General features: G+C 35.7%; 4 protein-coding genes across 6 annotated transcripts; 3 read left to right on the plus strand and 1 right to left on the minus strand.

Moving 5' to 3' along the window:
• The first annotated feature begins 5,264 nt into the window (after nucleotides 1-5,264).
• Nucleotides 5,265-6,167, plus strand: LOC121235500. The gene has a single exon (XM_041131847.1). The coding sequence runs from the start codon at nucleotides 5,265-5,267 to the stop codon at nucleotides 6,165-6,167; it is 903 nt and encodes a 300-aa protein (XP_040987781.1).
• A 241-nt stretch (nucleotides 6,168-6,408) lies between these two features.
• Nucleotides 6,409-7,635, plus strand: LOC121235501. The gene is made up of 3 exons (XM_041131849.1): nucleotides 6,409-6,939; nucleotides 7,007-7,040; nucleotides 7,085-7,635. Exons 1-3 carry the CDS (start codon nucleotides 6,409-6,411, stop codon nucleotides 7,633-7,635), a joined length of 1,116 nt encoding a protein of 371 aa, XP_040987783.1.
• Nucleotides 7,636-8,131: 496 nt separating this feature from the next.
• Nucleotides 8,132-14,803, plus strand: LOC121234950 (polyadenylate-binding protein-interacting protein 11-like). 3 transcript variants are annotated; one of them, XM_041131107.1, is made up of 11 exons: nucleotides 8,132-8,398; nucleotides 8,560-9,137; nucleotides 9,388-9,495; nucleotides 9,612-9,656; nucleotides 9,740-9,812; nucleotides 9,937-10,049; nucleotides 10,138-10,197; nucleotides 10,289-10,336; nucleotides 10,456-10,524; nucleotides 14,349-14,410; nucleotides 14,503-14,803. In XM_041131107.1, the coding sequence occupies exons 2-11, from the start codon at nucleotides 8,604-8,606 to the stop codon at nucleotides 14,558-14,560; spliced, it is 1,170 nt and encodes a 389-aa protein (XP_040987041.1). In that variant the 5' UTR covers nucleotides 8,132-8,398; nucleotides 8,560-8,603; the 3' UTR covers nucleotides 14,561-14,803. The 3 variants fall into 3 exon arrangements, 2 of the variants coding, with proteins under 2 accessions (XP_040987041.1, XP_040987040.1); XR_005934476.1 differs by lacking the exon at nucleotides 14,503-14,803 and adding an exon at nucleotides 10,767-10,942 and having other exon boundaries at nucleotides 8,158-8,346; XM_041131106.1 differs by having other exon boundaries at nucleotides 8,159-8,346.
• A 428-nt stretch (nucleotides 14,804-15,231) lies between these two features.
• On the minus strand, nucleotides 15,232-18,291 carry LOC121234949 (alcohol dehydrogenase-like 4). The gene is made up of 10 exons (XM_041131105.1): nucleotides 18,046-18,291; nucleotides 17,771-17,907; nucleotides 17,607-17,656; nucleotides 17,134-17,465; nucleotides 16,465-16,547; nucleotides 16,304-16,379; nucleotides 16,089-16,150; nucleotides 15,915-16,010; nucleotides 15,656-15,817; nucleotides 15,232-15,558 (listed from the first exon to the last, which is right to left on the minus strand). Exons 1-10 carry the CDS (start codon nucleotides 18,122-18,124, stop codon nucleotides 15,448-15,450), a joined length of 1,188 nt encoding a protein of 395 aa, XP_040987039.1. The 5' UTR covers nucleotides 18,125-18,291; the 3' UTR covers nucleotides 15,232-15,447.
• Nucleotides 18,292-19,299: the final 1,008 nt, after the last annotated feature.

Genomic DNA, 19,299 nt, shown 5'->3' on the forward strand with positions numbered 1-19,299 from the left:
CAGTGGCAGTGGCAGTGGCAGTGAAAACGTTGCAAACAAAGCCAACCACTGCCTTTCCTTTTTCCACTTTTTACTTTTTGAGTTATTATTAGTTGTTAATTGCTTTTCATCGATGTTATAACCATCATTTATCAATCACTTTCAATTTATTTTATAATTTTAAATTTCACACTTTTTTTTTTCTAATAAATAAATAATTTCATTTCAAATACTCAAAACTACAATAGGTGGAGTTGAGACTCTATAATCACTTCATAAATTTCAAACTAAAGCACTTCTAATGGTTTTGTAAAATTTATTTTTATGTAAAATTTGAAAAAAAAAAACAGATCATGTATTTTCAAATTTATTTCCTATTTTGTTATAATGTTCAGCTACATATAACGTGAACTGTACATAAATGTAAAAATATTTTATTATTTTTTTCTCCTTTCATTTACTTTGTCTCCCACAATAGTTTCTCTCTCTTTATATTTTTTTTCCAACAAACTATTAAATAAAATAATATGAAGAAAAATAGATAAATAGATGTATGATATATTGTAAAAGTCAGTAAGTAAAATAAAAAAAAAAAGATTTTGATTATGTGTTTTAAAAGATATGATACATAAACCATTGAGAGTGAAATCCTATCATTTAAAATATATCACCAAAACTCACTTTTTTCTATTTTACATAATAATTTTTACAATATATCATATATCAGTTTATCTATTTTTTTTTCATATCATTTAAATATTATTTTTTTAATATTTTTATTCATTTCAAATATTTTTTTTAACTATCAATAATATACTCATATATTTTGATATTTGTAATATCTCTTCATATACAATATCATATAATTATATTCTATTTTAAATTAATCCAAATTTATGAGTTAAACCAAAATATAAATTAACTCAAAAAATAAAAATAAGAGATTATATAATGAAAATAAAAAGCATCAAACTGTGATTGATGGAAGACGAACAGACCCCAACTGTGAGGAAGGGAAGACGCACGAAATAAACAGATGGTCTGAAAGGGGCTAAAATGAAATAAAGTGAATTTCATAGTGGAGAAGAAAGTACACAAATGAGAGAGAAATGATTTTAAAATGATATACAATTGCAAACAGTGCAAGCTAAATATAGCGATAATACTGTAGCAAACTAGAAATTACAGAAGAAATACATCATTCATTGGATGGCACTTTTAGACTAATTTGTTCAAATTTTACAGAATTATGGGTTTTACAAAACCTATTGGGAGTGCTCTTAGAGCATTGATATTGGATTAGCTATTTTATTCTTCAAATTTTGAAGAATATGTAACTTTTTCACTTTTAGCTAATTATTTAAAACTTAAAGTCTACATTGGATTAGTCATCACTCTATATAATAATATAATAATAAAATTTTATTATTTATTATTTTTATAATTAATTTTTATTTTATAATTAATTCTATTTTCATAACCTCCTATAATCTCCAACAATCATATTCATTATCATTTTCACAATCCAATAAATAAAATTTCATCACACGATATCAATATTATCAAAATAATTTCATCGATCTTCAATGCAATCAAGCCAATTCTCACAAATATCATCACCAACTAATGCAAAATAAGAGTAATGAATAGGGTGGTAACCAACATATAAAACTATGAACATCACACCCATATTTGTGATCCAAAATAACAAAAAACCACAAAATAATCATGGGCTACAACCCCATTATTAGATTCCTAGGTTGTTTTTACTTTTTGTAACTATTTTTTTTCCCTATTAGAAAATTTCTTCACAATTATGTTCTTAATAAATGCATCTGCTCGAGCAACTTTCTCGGTCTCTATACTGCATCTTCCCAATTAGTTTTTTCTTTTGTTCATCTTCTTAGATTTTCATAGTTTTGACTAATATTTTTTTTTTTTCTGATCTCGCTCAAAGCTGACACAAACACAAACGAGACAAGCAAAGAAACTACCAAGCGAACATGAAATCAAACAAACATTCAGACTAGCGAGACCAAAGAAACTACCCGAGACTAACAAAATCAAACTCAAACATCAACAAAATCAAACCCAAATATCAACAAAATAAAATACAAACAACTTCATCAAAAGTAGAATCAAGGCTGGAGTTTCGAATCAAACCCAAACAACATCAATAAAATCAAACCCAAACAATAAAAATCAAGAGTAAAATCAAAACTAGGGTTTTGAATCTTACCGTGTGCTTGTCGTGGTGGAGAAAAGCTACCGCGGTACCGTGGTGGAGAGTATCGTCGCAGGAGAGAATGGTTGCAGGAGAGAATGGTTACGGAAAAAGAAAAAAAACTAGAAGAACAGAAAGAAGGAAGAGACGCAGGAGAGGGAAGAAGAGAATAAGAGAACGGAGGAAGAGACGCTAGAGAGAAATAGGGAAGAAGAGAAGAAGAAATGCGGGCAGGAGAGAAGAGGGAAGAAGAAAGAGAGAGAAATCGCGGGAGAGAGCCGAAATTAATAAACAATTATTTGGAGGTGAAACAATAATTTTCATCTTTGAAAAAAAATATGAAATTATTGTAGATAATATTTAAGATGAAAAGTATTTGACTAATTCAATGTGAGCCAACTATTGATAAAATTAGTTAAATTTAGAGATGAAATGTTATTTGAAGAAACCAATATAGATGCTCTTAGGTGCTAAACAATAATAATAATAAAAAGAGTACAAAGATTTAGAAAAAGGAGAATTAAGAACTAACAGAGTAGTCCAAATCTCATATTTTCTTGACCTATAAATTGCAATATAATTCAAGCGAACAAAAAAGTAGTTTTTGTTGACAAATCTCATAGAGAATCTTATCCAAGATTTCCATTATAGCTTGAAAATTTGTCGTAGATGAAGTTGCACCAGTTTTAGATCAATTGTTGTGGTTGAAGGTGATTTATGTCTCATACTCCATAAATTTAGATAGGTGAGTATCTCAAATTTGGATTTTAAAGAAAACAGTAAGGTAGGTGGCAATAAAAAGTAGACTCAATCACAATCTCACTTCACAAAGACCAAAGAAATATGAATAATTGTATCGACGCATCGAGCTCATGCGCTACTTTAGGCGGTGCGAATAACAACTCGTCCATTGTTTTGCAACACCATTGCTTGCCCTTTGTAGATCGGCAATCGAGGAGGTAGATCAACCATTCGCTATTCCAAATAAGAAAATAATTATTTGAAACATAAATATTTTTTTGTTGCAAGTTGATAGATAGACTTCTATACCTTTATATTATGGTGCATTATATATACATAAAAATATTAATATTTCCAAATAAGATCTCAACTATTCATTTATTTAATTTATCACAAAATGGTAAAAATAAAAAGAATCATAAAAAATTTAAAACTAATTTTTATAGAACAATCATCATTTTCAACAAGCAGCTGAGTGAAGAGGAGTCAGTGGCGGGTAAGAGGCACAAGTTGATTCATGAGGCAGTTAATATGGAGATTTCATTGATTCAGTGGCTGCTGAGCAGCCCTGCCAATCACCATGAAACTTCTAAGTTGGAATTGCCGAGGGCTTGGGAACCTTCGGACAGTTCGTAAGCTTCACCTTTTGGTGAAAGATAAGGTCCTAGTGGTAGTTTTTCTGTCAGAAACTAAATGTAGGAGGGAAAAGCTTGAGAAAATCCATAATAGAATTGGCTTTGATTGTAGTTTTGTGGTGGATTGTGTTGGTAGAAGTGGGGGGCTAGCAATGTTTTGGAAACAAGAAGTAAATGCTGAGTTGTTTTCCTATTCAAATAGCCACATTTCTCTGATTCTTACTAAGGAGGTTGGCACGCAGAAATGCATGCTGTCTGGTTTCTATGGCAGCCCTTTGGTGGAAAAAAGGAAAGAAAGTTGGCAGTTACTTAGAAGGCTTAAACCTTTGGAACAGATGGCATGGTTGTGCATGGGAGATTTTAATGAAATTCTCACTAATGATGAGAAGTTTGGAGCTGCTAATAGACCATTCTCTCAGATGGAGAGTTTCAGAGAGGCCCTCTATGACTGTGAGTTAACTGATCTGGAGTATAAGGGATCCAAGTATACCTGGAGCAATAAGAGAGAAGGGGGAGAATTCATCATAGAAAGACTAGACAGGGTCTTAGGCAATGGTGATCTGCAAATGTCCTACAGTAACTGTCTTGGCCAAGTCTTACATGTGATGCACTCTGATCACAATCCTTTATTTTATCTCTTGTGAGAGTGAAGATGAGCAGCAAAGAATACCTGTCAAGATTTTCAGATATGAAGCCATTTGGTCCAAGAAGCAAGAGTGCAAAGAGTTAATTAAAAGGGCATGGGGTGCCTCAATCACAGGTTGTAACTCTATGAACTCTCTAAAACTTGGCCTAGCTAGTTGTAGAAGCCAACTGACAAATTGGTCCAAAACCATGAGAGGGGACCATAGGAAGCAATTAAGCCTCAAAAGGGATATGATTCAGGAATTATAGAATATCAATCAATGGGACTTTAATGCGACGATTAAGGGGCTCCAAGCAGAGGTTGATGTTATATTGGAGGATGAGGACTTAAAGTGGAGACAAAGAGCCAAGGAGAAATGGCTGAAGGAAGGGGACTGAAACTCGAAGTATTTCCATAAGTGTGCCTCTCATAGAAGACAACTAAACACAATAAAGAGGATTTCTAATGAAAGGGGTCAGTGTGCTAATAATTAGGAAGACATTTGTAAGCTCTTTCAAGAGTTTTACCAAGATCTATTCTCTTCTTCTTTTCCTAGTAGCTCTGATGAGATTCTGAGGGATTTTGAACCTGTTATTAGTGATGAGATGAACTGGCAGCTTCAAAAGGAATGCACTTATGAAGAGGTGAAAGCTGCTGTATTTGAAATGAACCCTCTAAGCTCTCCTGGGCCAGATGGCTTCTCGGCAGGCTTCTACCAAGAGCATTGGAATGTGGTTGGTCAAGGTGTGGTCTCTACAGTGAAAGGAGTTATTTCTGCTGGTAAAGGTTTTGAAGCTATTAATGAAACATACATTGTCCTTATTCCAAAGAAGAAAAATCCTAGTCTTGTCTCTGAATTTAGACCCATTAGCTTGTGTAATGTAGTCTACAAGATAGTTTCCAAGTACTAGCCAACAGACTTAAATCACTCCTTCCCTATATTATTTCTAATGCTCAAAGTGCCTTTGTTCTAGGTTGTTTGATTTCAGACAATGTTATTGTGGCTTATGAAGCCATGCACTCTATGTAAAACATAATGAGAGGCAAAAAGGAAGGGTACATGGCACTTAAATTAGATATGAGCAAGGCCTATGACAGAGTTGAATGGGGTTTCCTTGAAGCAGTGTTGAAAAGAATGGAGTTTGGGGGACAGTGGATAAACCTGATTATGAAGTGTGTTAGCACAGTGAAATATTCCATTTTGATTCATGGTTCTTTTCAGCAAACTTTATATCCCTCTAGAGGTATAAGGCAAGGAGACCCTATTTTCCCTTACTTTTTCATTCTTTGCTCAGAAGTGTTGGGTCAAATGTTGGATAAGACTGAGAAAAGAGGTTTTATTTCTGGCTTTCCCTTTGCTAGAGGATCTTTACTGGTTAACCACCTCTTTTTTGCAGATGATAGTTTGCTTTTTTGTAAGGCTAATCCTTTGGAGTGGATCAAACTTTTCAAATTACTCAACTCTTATGAAGCTGCTTCAGGTCAAAAACTCAATATTGACAAATCTGCTATTTTCTTTAGCAAGAACACTAGAGTTGATGCAGAACTAGCTATTCTCTCTACTACAAGAATGAAGGAAGCTAAGTCCTTTGAGAAATACTTGGGTCTCCCATCTTATGTGGAAAAACAGAAAATGACAGCTTTTAGACCCATCCTGGACAGTATTCGAAATAGGATGCAAAGTTGGAAAGTAAAATTTCTCTCTAAGGCAGGTAAAGAAGTGTTGTTGAAATCAGTGGTGCAGGCTATCCCAACATATTGCATGAGTATCTTCAAGCTTTCCAGAACAATTTTGATGGCCATCAACAAACTTATGCAGAAATTCTGGTGGGGCAGTAGAGGAGACAGGATCAAAACCCATTGGATTTCTTGGAAATTGCTTCGTAAGTCTAAACTGGAAGGAGGACTTGGCTACAGAGATTTTGAAGATTTTAATGTGGCTCTCCTAGCTAAAGAGGGCTAGAGAATTTTGCAACAACCTCATTCACTTGCTGTCGGGGTACTTAAAGCTAAGTATTTTTTTTAAATCCAACTTCCTTCAAGCAAAGGTGGGTAGCAATGCTTCTTATCTCTGGAGAAGTTTCATGATAGCAAATACAGTTTTGCAAGAAGGCTTATTATGGAGAATTGGCAATAGAGAATCTGTGAACATATGGTCTCATAAGTGGATCCCTTGTCCATCCACTTTTAAAATTCAATCTCCTATGCAAGTTCAATATGTTGGGTGGAAGGTTAGCTCCCTCATTGATAAGCCTACTTGTTCTTGGAACCAGGTTCTGTTGAGGGAAATGGTGAATACTGAAGAAGGTGATGTTATTAGTAGAATTCCTATAAGTGTTAGTAATGCTCCAGATAAATTGGTGTGTAGATGTTCTAGCGATGATAAGTTCTCTGTAAAGAGTGCTTATCACCTGCTTCGTGTTATGGAGGCAATTGCATATGGGGAGTCCTCGAAGAGATTACTAAGGAAAGACTTATGGGCTATGATATGGAAGCTAAATACTACTAATGCTGTCAAAATGATGATATGGAGAGCATGCCACGAGTCATTACCCACCAACCAGATTTTGTTTAAAAGAAAGATTGTTGAATCTCCTTTGTGCCCTGTGTGTAGAATGGAACCTGAGTCAGCTTCTCATATTTTATGGCGTTGCAAATCAACTCAAGATGTGTGGAGATTTAGCTTCAAAAGACTGCAGAAGGTGGTAGTGTTGGATTCATCCTTTAAGGATTTGGTGAGTTTTTTTATTTACTGCTCTAGATGAAGATGAAATGGCTATATTTGCTATAATTGTTTACCAGTTATGGAAAAGAAGGAACGCTGTTGTATTTGAAGGCAAGTTCTTGGATCTAAATGTTTTATTGCAAATGGCTATTCAGCAGAACATGGATTTCAAGGCTGCTATCAGAAAATTGATCAGGGCAGAGTGGTTGAAAGTCAGATTGTTTCCCAGTGGAGGGCTCCCCCTCTTCATGTCTTTAAAGTCAATTGTGATGCATCAGTTGATAAAGTCAACTGCAGAGTTGGGGTAGGGGTCATTGTACGTGACTGGACTGGGAAAGTTATAGGCTCACTTCGATCTCAACGTGATCTTTTCCCTGATGCATATCTAGCTGAGGCTTTTGCTACTCTTAAAGCTGTTATTCTTGGTAAACAGTTGGGTTTGCAAAGCATTATTCTGGAGGGTGATGCCCAAAAGGTGGTGAATGATATTAAAGGGGCAGTAGATCATTGGACTCCTACTGGTTTGATGATTTCTGATATTAGATTGTTGCTGCAACACTTCCAACATTGGTCTGTTTCTTTTATTCCTAGGAAATGTAATGGGCTGGCACATTGTCTTGCAAATGATGCATTAAAACTCTATGAGAATAGCATTATTTTGGAGGGTGTTCCTCCTTGTATCCGTTCTATGTTGCATACTATATGAATAAATGAAATTATTCATTTCAAAAAAAAAAAAAATCATCATTTTCATCTATCAACTTTCCAAATTCTAATATAAATACATTTAATTTTTTTTGTCGAGACAACTTTATATTATAACTTTCAACTTTTACAAAATTTAATATAAAGTAAATTTAAAAAAAAAGTATTAAAACTCCTAAAAGAAATCAAGAAAAATTTTAGGTTAGCAGCTCAAAGCCTCAAAGCACAGAATTGTCGCAAAAGGAAAATGTTGACTGACAGCTCTAGCTCTGCACGTGCGAATCGTGTCTATCCAAACGGGTGCGGACTGGCACTAACTTTGTGCGTGACAATGGAAAGTTTTTTATTTTTTATTTTTGTTGAAGTTATGGAAAGTATTTTTTTTTTTATATACATATGTTTTTTATGCTGATTAATGTGATAATCGTAATCTGCCATTATAATTTATATTTTTTTTAAAAAAAATATTGAGGGTAGGAATATACGTACTGCACGTGTAACGTTATGGTCGTCGGAAATAGTATACTGTACACACCGTTGTCCACCCACACTCTCTCTCTCTGATTCTCAGTTCCTCTCTCCCCGTGTCTCGGACTCTCTCTGAAGGCACAGCAGCAAATCGCAGCAGTAATCTCAGTTGAACAAAATTCTCGGCATTCTTAAGTAGGACGATGTGAAGCAGATCCACATCTCCATCCGAAGAAGCTCTTCGGTCTCTCTCTCTCTCTCGATCTCTCCGAAACCTTACAAAACATAAAAACATTGTAAGAAATGTCGGAAATTAAAACTAAAAATGAAAAAATTATTTCGTCCATTTCCTTTTACGGTGTTAGCTTTGTTACTTTTTCCATTTCCGGTTATTTTTTGTTTTTTTTGGACCACATTTTTTACTCTTTTTTTAATGTATTTTTATCTTTCGGTTAAGATTTTTTGATCGAGGATCAAAGGACTGCTCGTCGTGAGTGGATCATGGCCGCTGTTGAGAATGCTGGGGTGGCGTTGGGGCTGAGCGTGGGCTCCTCGAGCCGAAGCTTCGATTCTCCACAAGAATCAGGTGGTGCAGCTTCGGCACCTTCGCCATCATTCAATGGTCACGATCAGACCAACCACAGCCACGTTCGACACCTTAGCGACTCCCACAGCTCACACAACAACAGCGACGGCCCGATTCTGATGCCCCATCACGATCAGCCGCTCTACATTACGGCCCCGGCGCACGTTAACGGAGGCCACATGCCCCAGCAGAGCTTCGATGTGAAGATCGGGGCCCCCCGATCCAACGGCGGGGATTTGGAGAGGAATGGGGACGCTATGGCCGGCGGCGGAGAGAGCCTCAACCGGGACATGAGGGAGTTGCAGGAGCTGTTCTCGAAGCTGAACCCCATGGCCAAGGAGTTTGTGCCTCTATCGCTGGTGGGTTTGAATGGTGGGTTCTACGCTAATAACTTGGAAATGCAAGGCAACAACAGGAATGGATTTGTTAACGGCAACGCCGGCCGACGGGTATGTGTATGTATCATTTCCCTTTATTTTTCTTCTCGACCCTTCGTTTGGTGCCCGAGAAAAAGAAGGAAAAAGAACATAAAAATGATAGCTTTCAGGTTTCTAGCAGTATTTTGGCTTTTGAAGCATGATAATTTTGTGCTAGGGCCGAGTTCATTGGAGGGTGTTGTTTTCACAGGTTCAAAGGCTAATAGGGTTTAGGATTCTGGGTTTTAGGATTTAAATGTTTCTTGGTGGATGTTTGTCTCAGAGGAAAAATTATAATCAAGGGAAACGGAGGCTGAACACCAGGACAAGTTTGGCTCAGCGAGAGGAGTCCATTCGGAGGACTGTGTATGTGTCTGACATTGATCAACAGGTATGACATAATAGGCGTTCGGGGCTGTCAATTCTTATCTGTAGTTCATGGTTTATGTCTGTGTCAAGTGTCTGTCAGTGAGTAGAACATTTATGTTTTGGGTTTTTGGGACATAGGTCACTGAAGAACAGCTTGCAGCTCTGTTTGTCAACTGTGGACAGGTAATGGAACTTTCTCTACTTGCGGTTTTAGCATATGGTGGCTGAGATTTTGGTCTTTGAACAAGTGCTTTTTATGTGTGAAGGTTGTTGACTGTCGTATATGTGGTGACCCCAATTCTGTTCTTCGTTTTGCCTTTGTTGAGTTTACTGATGAAGGTAATGTGAAGTTATATGATGCAAGGTTATAAAAAAAAGTTACATGGTGCGCAGTTATAGAGTTTTTGGGGGTGGTGAAGATATATGATGGTTAGTTGATCAGTAGTTCTGTTTTTTTATGCAGAAGGTGCAATGGCTGCTTTAAATCTGTCAGGGACAATGCTTGGATTCTACCCTGTGAGAGTGCTGCCTTCTAAAACAGCTATTGCACCAGTTAACCCGACTTTTTTGCCTAGGGTGAGGGAGCCCTATTATCAACATTTCATTTTTCATCATCCACAATTGCTTGATTATGTATTGATTTGACTAGTTATTTTGATTCCAGACTGAAGATGAACGTGAGATGTGTGCAAGAACTATATATTGTACAAATATTGACAAAAAGGTGGTCTTTTTTAGTATTTTATTGTTAAATATTGTCCATGGTGAGGCCTGCAAAAGCCTTATTAGATAATTCTCTGGCATGTTTTGAACAGGTTTCTCAAGCTGATGTTAAACTCTTTTTTGAATCAGTATGCGGAGAGGTTTGTGATCATCCCTAACATAACTGAAACTTCTATTTCTTCTTGATCTTATGATGATCATTTGTAAGGAATGCACTAGTGAGGATAACATTTATTTCTTTAATTATTTTTTTATGCAGGTTTATCGCTTGAGGCTACTAGGGGACTATAACCATTCCACTCGCATTGCTTTTGTTGAGTTTGTTATGGTAATTACTTATTTTTCTTGATTAGTGCATGCTGAAACTTCTTGCTTTCCATATGTATTTTTGTCTATAAAAGGGTCAAAACTTGTAAAGCTAGGGGGCTTAAACATGTATTTGAAAATGAATGGTGGGTTTTCAAATGACCAGCGCTTCAAAAGAAAATTCTAGTGACTTAGCTTTAGTTCTAGATCTATAGTATGGCCCAAATGCTGTAAATGGTTTGCAAGAATCTCTTCTATGGACAGTAAGGGTTTTGGTGTTGAGTTACCTGTCAAGTTGCAGCCTGGTGGTCAAAGAACAAGCTTGGGATAGTTGTAGACTCAGACATCCTGTGTGCAATTCTGCATTAGGAGGTCCCCTGGATTACCTGATACATGATTGTGACCAATAGGCTTGTGTATCAGGGGCTTACTCCCTATGGGTGGGTTCGATGGTCCCTTTCTTCATGAGGTTACATGTCATTAAAAAAGGGTTATGTATTGAGTTATTGGATGAGCCTTCATGATTACTCTCAATAGCATAGTTTGCTATCCTCTTTAACCATTGAGCCCCTTGAATTAATCTTGATTGTGTTAAGATTGGAATGAGATGGTTTAAACTATGTTCATGGGTCGTTTTTGTTTGTTCTGTAAACATTATGTTGATTTTGAGTTATTATCATGAAACCTCTTCTTTTATTGTAGCTGCCAATAATAATGTTTATCAACAGTGTCTTATTAAGTAAAATCAAGGTTATGTAGAAATTGGTGATATTTTTGGTTATATCCCATCTAGTGGTGGATCCAGAAATTCATTTTAGGGGGAGGTGGTGAACTAGTGTTATAATAAAAAAATATTTTTAGATATTTGTTTCACAATATATATTGTACTATATACACAATACAAAAGGGCATTATAAACATAAGTAACAATACAAAAATATTTTTATTGTTATATATCAATTTAGGAATATATGGTGTGCGTTTATGGAAATAAATGATCACAAATTACAAGCAAGGGTTCTTAGATCCCTCTTTAACAAAAAGGAAACAATGGGGACACTCTTAATATGTTCAGTGCACCCAGGACTTTTTTGTCCTTTTTATAAAAAAGAAAAATGAAGAAGAATCATGCATACAAAATGGAACAAGGGGAAAAGATTTTGCCTTCCCCCTTCCCCCCCAACATTTGCCTCTGATTCTATCAATGTGTTAATAGGTGGTCTGTACTGGTTATTTTTGCCATACGATTAAGGGTCATGCTCTCTTGGACCTCATCGTGATTTTATCAACAATCATTTAACTTAAAGGATACCCCTTGGCCCTCTAGGTTGTAAATTTGTAATTGTGATGATCTTATGCTAAATTTTTAATACTTGAAGAATTGGTAGATTGTTCTCCTAGAGTTTGAACAATGGGGATACCTCTTTTATTCAATTGAGTGTCCCCCCTTCAGCAGATTTTCATTGTATTGTGTTAAATTATGCTTCTTCAATATAATTTTCTATTTTTTGCTGGTTTGATTTATAAGGTTTTGGCTTCCCTTGTTTTGAGGAAAAATTTCATTCTAGTTGGTCTGAAGATTCTGAAGGATGGTGTGAGAGTGTATTCATAGTTCTTTTTGCACCCATATTTATTCTTGCCAAAAATGATTGTTTATATGGCTGTCAAGAGATAAATAGTAAATAAGTATCATAATTACTATAAAATGTCACGTTGGTTCAACACATCTAAGTGGGATAAAGGTGTGGATTTGATTAGACCAAGAAGTCATGCTTCGTGGGTCATAAAAATGAGAAGTGTTTTTTTAGCCAACTATAGTGGTGAAGAAATTCGGAGCAAGAATAGTCAGTTTGATTAAATTGGTGGACTGACAAGAAAAATAATTGGTGCTCTGAGTCCAGAAATAAGGTAGGCAGAGGGTAAAATGTGATGGTCTGTGCAATATTGAAGAATCTTGATCAAAGAAGAAAAAAAATCTTGACCCATTCCTTGATATGCAAACAATATAGATTTGGCCTACATCTTCATTGAGTTTCATATATGAGTTGACACAATATGAGCCATTTTGGCTAACATAAGTTCAGCAGCTTTCACATTCTGTGCCTTGCTTATCTGCTCACTTTGTTTCCCAACAAAATACTGCTAATGTCAGGATGGATCCCTATTGTGGTACACTCGTCCAATGCCATTTTTTAAATTACATCAATACTACATTAACCAAATGTTAAATTACATCAATACTACATTAACCAAATGAACACACTATTTTTTCACTTAACTTGAACGTTCTTATTCACTGCATTATTTTATTAACCTTTCTTAACCTGAATTATTAAATGTCTTCCTGATATATACATGGCAAACATGATCTATTGCACTGACATTTTGGAGCCCTATTTAAAAAGACCAAATGCCTTAAGAGAGTTGCCATGGGAGAGCAGATAATGGGTTTCAGGTTGGGCTTTTTTACTCTATATAATTTCTGTTGATGGGTTCATAGACTATATAATCGTAAAGAGAGGTACAGCTTTGTAGTGTATTATTTGGGCCCAAGGTTGCTTTATAATGCCCTATTGGTTACAGTCTATGAATTATGCCATCCACAATTTGGTGAAAACATTTTTTTTTTTTTCAAAAGATACCTTCTATTTTATGAAATTTTACTTTTAGATTAATTAAAAGCTTTGTTTGAAACTTTAGAGAGATGTTTGCAAGACTTTTCCCCATTCCTTTTTGTTCAAATGTCTGATGTTCATAGCACTACGTCTGTTCTTTGTTAGAGGGATGTGATACTTGAGAGTTATTTAGCTTTGTAAAGAACAATTGAAGATTTCAGATTATTACCAAATCCCCGGAAGTGTTATATAACCTTGTGCTATTGTTGGATTTATGAGAATTTTGATCAAATTATAACTGGTGATCAATTCATTAGATTTGGAAATTAGTGTTTATTTTTAGAAGTTCCATTACTACCTACAAGGCAGCTCTGTGCTGAGCATGCTGACATGATACTTGGTCTCAAGAGACCTGTTAGTAGTTGGTTTTATCTTAGCACTGGTGCTTTCTGGATGAATGGAAGTCAAAGGGTTGCTTATGCAACGCTTATTCATAGTCTGGTTCAATCAAAAGCCCATAGTGAATTAAATTATGCCTGTTAATTCAGTATTATAGGCTTCCTTTAATTTATTAGATCATTTACTACTTCAATTACGTCCTGCCTATAAATCGAGAGTTGATATTTTTGTTGTGCAACAAACTTTCTGGCACTTCTTGAAGTGGTTCAGTCCCATTTGGGGGTGGAGTTATATTTAATAAGTTAACTTCCACGTCTGGTCCCTCTTAAAGTGGGTCTTGGAGTTATTTACCAATAAAACTAGGTTTAACAGTTCTGGTGGAAAAATATAGTCACATGTTTGCATTGATATGTACACATGCATGTCTTAGGCAGACTAGATTATGTTATGATTTGCGGTTGATGAGAATAAAGTGGTTAGGATCACATTGTAAGGTCATGTTGTTTGGTGGTTTTGTGATTGGCTGCCCTCTATCACTGATGATCATAAAATTGATTATTTTAAGTGGGGTTTACGTGGTTTGACTTGAAAGCTATGAGAAGTACTACAGCCACAAAAGGATTACATAAAAGTATTTCTAAAGACTGACATGACTTATATGATATGTTAGATTTAATTTACAATAAAAGTAGCTTTACAATTTAATGTGCCACATCATGTCATGTCGGGTTTTGTTTTGTATGATTTCTTTGTAGGTAAAGTATTTCTCGAAAGCTATATTGGTGGCTTTATTGAATGTCAATATAAACATAAGATATTTTTCTACTTGCAGGCTGAAAGTGCAATTGCCGCTCTAAACTGTAGTGGTGTGGTTCTGGGTTCCCTGCCGATAAGGTCTTGCTTGCTCTTTCATTTCCCCAACCATATTTTTTTAGTTTTAATTTGAAATATTTTGTATAATAATTTTTGGTGTTGTGTACAATCAGGGTAAGCCCATCAAAGACGCCCGTCCGTCCTCGTGCTCCTCGTCTTCCCATACATTAAACACCTCCGGCTCTCCCAACTGATTCACTGTTCTGGTTTATATATATATATATATATATTCAAATACACACACACACATCCCATGTAAAGATGTTTTCCATCTCTGGTCTGTCTATTCCTCTGCTTCGATGGTGTGCCATCTTTTGTTATCATAGGGTTCATGCTTTTGTCTATCCTAGCATATGTAGAGTTGGACAGGACCTCGGAGGCCTTGGAAGATTTTATATATACTGCTCATTACTATGGATTGGGATACTCCCTAGATTAAACACTACACATAATTTTCCGACTCGCAAACATCTTACTTAATGGTGTCTTTCTGACACCATTTGAAAAGAAAAACAAGTCTTTTGTGACACTAATAAAGTGGTCCTTTTGTTCTGCAAAGTTGCAGTTTCTCCTAGAGAGGTGTTTCAAAGATAGCATGACAATCATATGGCTGCCTTGCTGTGCACACGTGCACACATAGAGCTAGGCCCGTGCCGTGGGCACGCACATGCACATTTTACCTACCAAGTTTTATGCTGCTTAAACACAAGGATTGAATACGTCTATTGACGGTATCATCCGCAACCTGTTTATTATAATATATAAAGCAGAATACTGACTAATTTACTAGCTGCGAATTGTCTTCGTGTCATATTTACTTGCCGGATTTTGAGAACTTTGGATTTTATGTGACCACTTTGTGTTATTATTACTGCATATAACGAAAATAAACAGAACATACTTTCAAATAATACATCCATATCATATCAGACCATCAAAAGGAATGAGCTGACATTAGTTCTAATTTGAAATAGTAGCCTCTTCGCAAAATCTGCTGCATTCATGTAGCTATGTGACATAGGAGCTTATTGGCATTCATGTCAGCGTGTAAGAAAGGCTTAAAGGTGTAGCAGGCATCTCAATGATCTCCCATCGACGAGCAGCTGGAATGCATCGTTTATCTTCTCAAATGGAAGCTCACGCGTGATAAACTCATCCAAATTCACCACCTGAAATTAACCCAAACATGAGAGACTGACATGTTTGGAATTACTGGGAAAAATATCATATGCCAGAGACTTCAGCAGAAGTGTTAAAGTTACCGACCCCCTTCATGCATTGTTGAGCAAAATGAGGCAGTTGGGTCTTCCCTTTGAAGCCTCCAAAGACCGATGCGATTATACTGCGACCAGCAAACAACTCCATTGGATGTAGAGGAAGCATTCTTGGGGTTGGATGGATTCCCAACACTACTGTCAATCCCCAGCCCTGCTCATTAACAACAGCCCAACAGCAAAAGACAGACAAATTCAAAAACGCAGAATTTTTGTTGCTGTTGAATGAAACAAGAAGAAATATTACAAACCTCATGAGAAGACAAGAAAGCCTCCCGTATAACATCCAAATTTCCTGCACACTCAAAGCTGTAGTCCACGCCTCCTCCTGCCATTTCCCTGATAATCTGCCACAACAAAGTAGTGTCATGAATATATATTATGTATATGAAAAATTTCTGTGATGATGGTGATTAATCACAAACCTCATGCACTGGCTTCTCCTGATCCCTTGGATTTATGGTGTCGGTGATTCCCATTGCTCGGCCTACACATCAGAAAAAGTCAGCACTGATCATTCCCTGTACATATGATTGCTCTTCCAACGAAGCATAAACAAACATATACAGAGCACGTTGCCTCCAGAATGCAACAGAGAGAGAGAGCCAAGAAGGCAAGAAATAATTAAGCATGAGACTACCTTTGATGAATTTGTTGGGGTTGACATCAACACCAATTATCTTAGATGCTCCTCGTGATCGTGCCCCTTCTGCAACCTACACGTACCATATTTTTAATTGCATATTAGTTTATTACTCGATCTGGTAATAGAAATGTGTCTAAAAAAATCAATTAACTTACTGCAAGTCCCACTGCGCCCAAGCCAAAGACTGCCACACTTGATCCTGCCTTTACATCGGCTGTATTCCATGCAGCTCCAACTCCTTGATCAGGTTCCACGCATTTCACGTGTCCAAACAGAGCAACAGTCAGGGATATCAACACCTGATTTGGCATCATGCACTACTTTCCAAAAAGCATGAAAGTTGGGGAAAGCAATTGGTGCTGGACTTTTGACTTGGATTATTAATAATCAAGGCCCTTGTTTGAACTTTGAATTGCATGTGACATGCCATCAGCTTATTACTATTTTAATATTAATGTGTATATGTATATTAATTATTTGACGTATTTTTTGTCACTTCATATCCCAAAAGTCCATATAATTTAAAATTCGTTATTTTCCTCAAAGTCGGCATTATTATTATTTTAAGAGTCATAGGCAATATTGCAGTAAAGTAGTCGAGCATCATGGGTACTATTTTTGCAGTAAAACTTTCACCCTCGAATCAATAGGTATTTTTTACATTTTTCTTCATAAAATCAACAATACTATCGTCTAGCTAGTAGCTATGGTGGATGAAAAGTATGTTTATTTTTATTATTATTATTATTTTTTAAATTTTTTTATTTTATTTTTATTTTTATCCCCTACTTCGAAATATTAGTGGTCGGGGGCCAGCATCTTACCGGTAGAAACGCCGCAGCTGAGCAAGGTCATCTTCTTAAGGGGAGCCGCTGGGTCAACCTTGACGACGCATGCGGACTCGAGCACCGTGTACTCGCTGAAAGTGGAGGTGTTGAGGAAATGGAATATGGGTTTCCCGTCTTTAAGCGTCGAAAACCTGCTCTTTCCGTCGCTCACCATCACGGTCTTGAAAGGGTTCACCCCAGATCTCTCGCACATATTCGTTTTCTCGCGCTTGCAGTAGATGCAGTCTCCACACTCTCCGTTGAATATAGGAACGACATGGTCCCCTTCTTTCATGTCTCTAACGCCTTCACCCACGCTCTCAACAATTCTGCATGCAAGCGCCGGCCAGGCTTTGTCAATAAAGCTCATTTCTCCAATTTCTAATCCATAACAATAATATAAATGTAGCAACTAGCATATATATGTATACATATATATATATATATATATATATATATATTTCAGTTACCCGGAAGCTTCATGGCCCAGAATACGAGGGTATGCTCGCTGAGCTTCATTCTTCATAATACAGAGTGAGATGGATAATCACTCATCAGAGAAATCTCATAAACAGGTCAAATTTATGAACAAAAAGATGTTTTTGTGATTCACGTTTGGGATATATATACATACCTCGCCTTGCCAAGCGCTGAGATCGGTATGACAGATTGAAGTGAAGAGGATCTTGATTCGAACCTCCATTTTTTGAGGAGGATCTACTCGTACTTGTTCCACCACAAAAGGCTCTCCCGGGCCATAAACAACAGCAGCTTCACCACCCACGCACGCACGGAAAATGCAAAATCAACGTTCATGTGTTGCAGATCATAATTTATAAGATAAACATGAATGATGGTGGTGTATGCGTGAGAAAGTGTGTACAGCTAGGCGGTATTCAAGACTCTTACCCCTGCAAGTTATGACCTTTCTGGCTGTCTCACTTGAATTGAACCAAGTGTTCGTAGGCTTTCCTTCGGAGTTTTCCATTTTTCCTGTGTTCAATGGTCGGATGATTCAAACCAGTATTTGGAAATTTAAGGCTGAACACCTTTTTTGTGACTACGGTTCTTATTTCTGACTTATATCTATATATGTATATATAGTTCTCATTAATTTGATCGTGTACCGACAGTACCCCAATTCTTGTCTCCCTCTTTAATACCAATAAATATCACAAAAGATCACGACGACGCCAGTTGTGCTTGTGCTTCATAGGTGTAATAAGTCTGCTTGGACCCCATTTTGTATGTTTTTTACTATCGAACCGGTATAGATCGATTTCGATATCGGATCTATTCATTATCAAAATTTTTTTAGTATCGATTCAATCCAATCCCATTTTATGGATTATCTATATTAATAATAATGTGATATTTACATATATTAAACTATTAGTCTATTTATATTATATTATAAGTATATTATTTTATAATAATTAACATATACTAGTATATTATTGAATTTAGTTATTGTCTATATAAGTTCTAAACTTTTTATATGAATATATATGATCAAATGTTTAAAAATCAGTTTACAAAAAAAAAAAAATATATATATATATATTATAATTTATTATGCCAAAAATATATTTATTATTGATATAATATATATCAAATGTAAGTTTATATTAATATTTGTGTTTAAAATTAAAATTTTATGTTATATTAATTTTATATTATAAGATTAAATTTATATGTTATATTAAAAATTATAAGATTAATTTTATGTTATATTACATGTTATATTCATTTTATTTTATAAGATTAATAGACTTGAATAATAAAATTAGAATTTCATGTTATATTAATTAACAATTTAGCATATAATATATAAAATATAATATAATATAATATAAAAAATTATAAATATATATATTATTTTGGTTCGATTTAAACTAGTATTGTATTATTTTAAGATCGATTTTGATTCTTAAAAATCAATATCACACTGAACTACTACCGATCCAGTTTAACTGATTTCTTTTCTTTTTTTTTTTTTTGACGCTCCTAGTGCTTCTGAACTACAGTAGGACGGTCCACGTCCATGGGCCACGCTGCTTTTTAGTAATTTATCCTCCTAATAAATATACTCCATCACGATCAAGATATCTACGAGTCTCTCTATTTCAGCTAAACCCCGTTAACATTTGGTGTAGGATTTAA

The sequence above is a fragment of the Juglans microcarpa x Juglans regia genome, chromosome 6D (assembly GCF_004785595.1).
Source record: "Juglans microcarpa x Juglans regia isolate MS1-56 chromosome 6D, Jm3101_v1.0, whole genome shotgun sequence".
Lineage (NCBI taxonomy): Eukaryota > Viridiplantae > Streptophyta > Magnoliopsida > Fagales > Juglandaceae > Juglans > Juglans microcarpa x Juglans regia.